The following is a 2,501-nucleotide window of genomic DNA, read 5'->3' as shown; positions in this document are numbered from 1 at the left end:
TACGCCAGACTGGTACCCGTTACACCAGACTGGGTCCCATTAAGCCAGACTGGTACCCGTTACGCCAGACTGGTACCCATTAAGCCAGACTGGTACCCGTTACGCCAGACCGTCCCGCTGGTCCTGTCCCCAGGCTCTCGGTGGATAATACTAACCTCCAACATGGCCGGGCCGGTTATGATCCAGATCGCTGGATAGGAACAACAAACAGACGTCGGTGTTACCCCTGTTTTTATTAACATCATCATGGGGGGGGACAGGGGGGACAAGGGGGGACAGGGAGGGACAGGGGGAGAGAATAATAAATAAATGGGACATATGTGACATTATGAAACAAAGGGACGTTTCAAACAGCAGATTCAGGCCGATCGGACGAAAAGCTGATTTTCTGCGAATAAAAGTCAAGTCAGAAATGGGCGTGGCCTCGCTCCGTAGGTCCTTTAATACGAGGGGGTTGGGATCCGGTCCCCAGCCCTAACCTGGGACCCCCAACCCTAACCCGGGGTCCGGGGGCCCCTGGAGGATCCAGGCTCTACGCCATGCCGCTCCACTGCAGCGAGGTGTACGATACGCCGCCGTCCGTCCCCGGCGAGCACAGCAGCACCGTCTTCTTCACGTTGGAACCCAGACGGGACACAGAGAGGAGGTCCAGCAGAGACAGAGGCTCGTCCAGAGACACACACACGGCTATGAAGTGGGCGTGGAGACGGAGCGGGTCCCCTGCAGGACATAGAGACAGACGGGTGGAGACAGTTAGAGAGAGAGAGACGGGTGGAGACAGTTAGAGAGAAAGACGGGTGGAGACAGTTAGACAGAGAGACAGGTAGAGAGACAGACAGGTATGATAATATAAGAGTGGCACTGACCGGGATAAACCAGGAAGTCTCCCCCGAACTTCCCCGCAGAGGTCACGTAGAAGCCCCGCCCCCTCAAGTCTTTGAACACCTTGTACCTGGCGGCGCGACGCGGCTCGTCCTGCACTCTGATTGGCCGGTTGGCGCGCAGGAAGTCCCCGGCGTCGGCGCAGTACGAAAGCCCCGCCCTCGCCGTGCTGAGCTGCACCGCCATCGCTGAACGTGGAAAGGAGAAGCTGGTCTCCAAGGCCTCCAGGCGGCACCGCAGGGACTCTTCTCCAGACTCTACAGGGACAAGAACAGAACCAGGATCAGGATCAGGACCTGGACCAGGACCAGGACCAGAACCAGAACCAGAACCAGAACCAGAACCAGAACCAGAACCAGGACCAGGATTAGGACCTTGAACAGAACCAGGACCAGGACAAGAACCAGGACCTGGATCAGGACCTGGATCAGGACCTGGACCAGAACCCGGACATGGACCAGGATCAGGACCTGGACAAAGATCAGGACCTGGACCAGTCCTAGAATAAGGCTCAGGACCTGGATAAGGATCAGGACTTGGAACAAGACCTGGACCAGGAACTGGATCAGTACTTGGACCAGGATCGGGACCAATGGAACAGGGGTTTCAGTACGGTACCGTCTATTTGCTGGATTGTTTTAGGTAAAGGCCCCTACAGTACCGTCTATTTGCTGGATTGTTTTAGTTAAAGGCCCCTACGGTACCGTCTATTTGCTGGATTGTTTTAGGTAAAGGCCCCTACGGTACCGTCTATTTGCTGGATTGTTTTAGTTAAAGGCCCCTAAGGTACCGTCTATTTGCTGGATTGTTTTAGGTAAAGGCCCCTACAGTACCGTCTATTTGCTGGATTGTTTTAGGTAAAGGCCCCTACAGTAGGGCTGCACAATTAATCAAATTGTAATCGCGATCACGATTTTGACTTCCCATTATCACATTTGCGTGATCGAGCGATTATTTTAATAAGCGTCATTTCATAGAACGCCCGAGGTTTTTTGCAAAACCGATCTACCGCTCGGTCAACCCGTCTGATCAGGAGCCAATCAGAGTAGTTCCCTGCACCCCGTGCAGGTTAGTCTCTAGATGGAGACAGTCCCAGAGGACAGAGGGACACTCGTCTATTTGCTGGATTGTTTTATGTAACAACCCCCTACGGTACTGTCTATTTGCTGGATGGTTTTCGGTAACAACCCCCTACAGTACTGTCTATTTGCTGGATGGTTTTCGGTAACAACCCCCTACGGTACTGTCTATTTGCTGGATGGTTTTAGGCAGATAAGCCGCTGACAGCGACGTTATTGTTGATATTTTGGAACGTTTTGTTGTCATAGCAACTGAACGTGTGATGTGATATGCTAAAAAGAATTTACACGTTCTTTTTAGCACCCCCCCACCCCCCCACCTGTGGGTGATGACATCATAGCTCGGAGCAATGCTGACTTCCTGTCCTCCAGAGCGAGGACCCTCTGCTCCTCGTAGCTCCGCTGCTGGGCCTCTTGGTACTGCTGCACCTGTAACTCCACCCGTCCATCCTGGACACACAGATCAACACATCTAACTCACCTGTAGCTCCACCCCTCCATCCTGCACACACACATGAACACATCTAACTCACCTGTAGC

General features: G+C 53.3%; 1 protein-coding gene across 1 annotated transcript; it reads right to left on the bottom strand.

The window, feature by feature from the left end:
• Positions 1 to 463: 463 nt before the first annotated feature.
• Positions 464 to 2,437, bottom strand: tsen34 (TSEN34 tRNA splicing endonuclease subunit; the record flags this gene model as incomplete). Its single annotated transcript, XM_034866244.1, has 3 exons — positions 464 to 720; positions 867 to 1,139; positions 2,282 to 2,437. Coding segments are annotated over 3 exons (617 nt in total), but the record flags the coding sequence as incomplete, so codon positions are not given.
• Positions 2,438 to 2,501: the final 64 nt, after the last annotated feature.

This window comes from Etheostoma cragini, unplaced genomic scaffold (assembly GCF_013103735.1).
Source record: "Etheostoma cragini isolate CJK2018 unplaced genomic scaffold, CSU_Ecrag_1.0 ScbMSFa_4504, whole genome shotgun sequence".
Classification (NCBI taxonomy): Eukaryota; Metazoa; Chordata; class Actinopteri; order Perciformes; family Percidae; genus Etheostoma; species Etheostoma cragini.
Note: the sequence above shows the minus strand (reverse complement) of the source record. Positions and strands in the feature narration are given on the sequence as shown.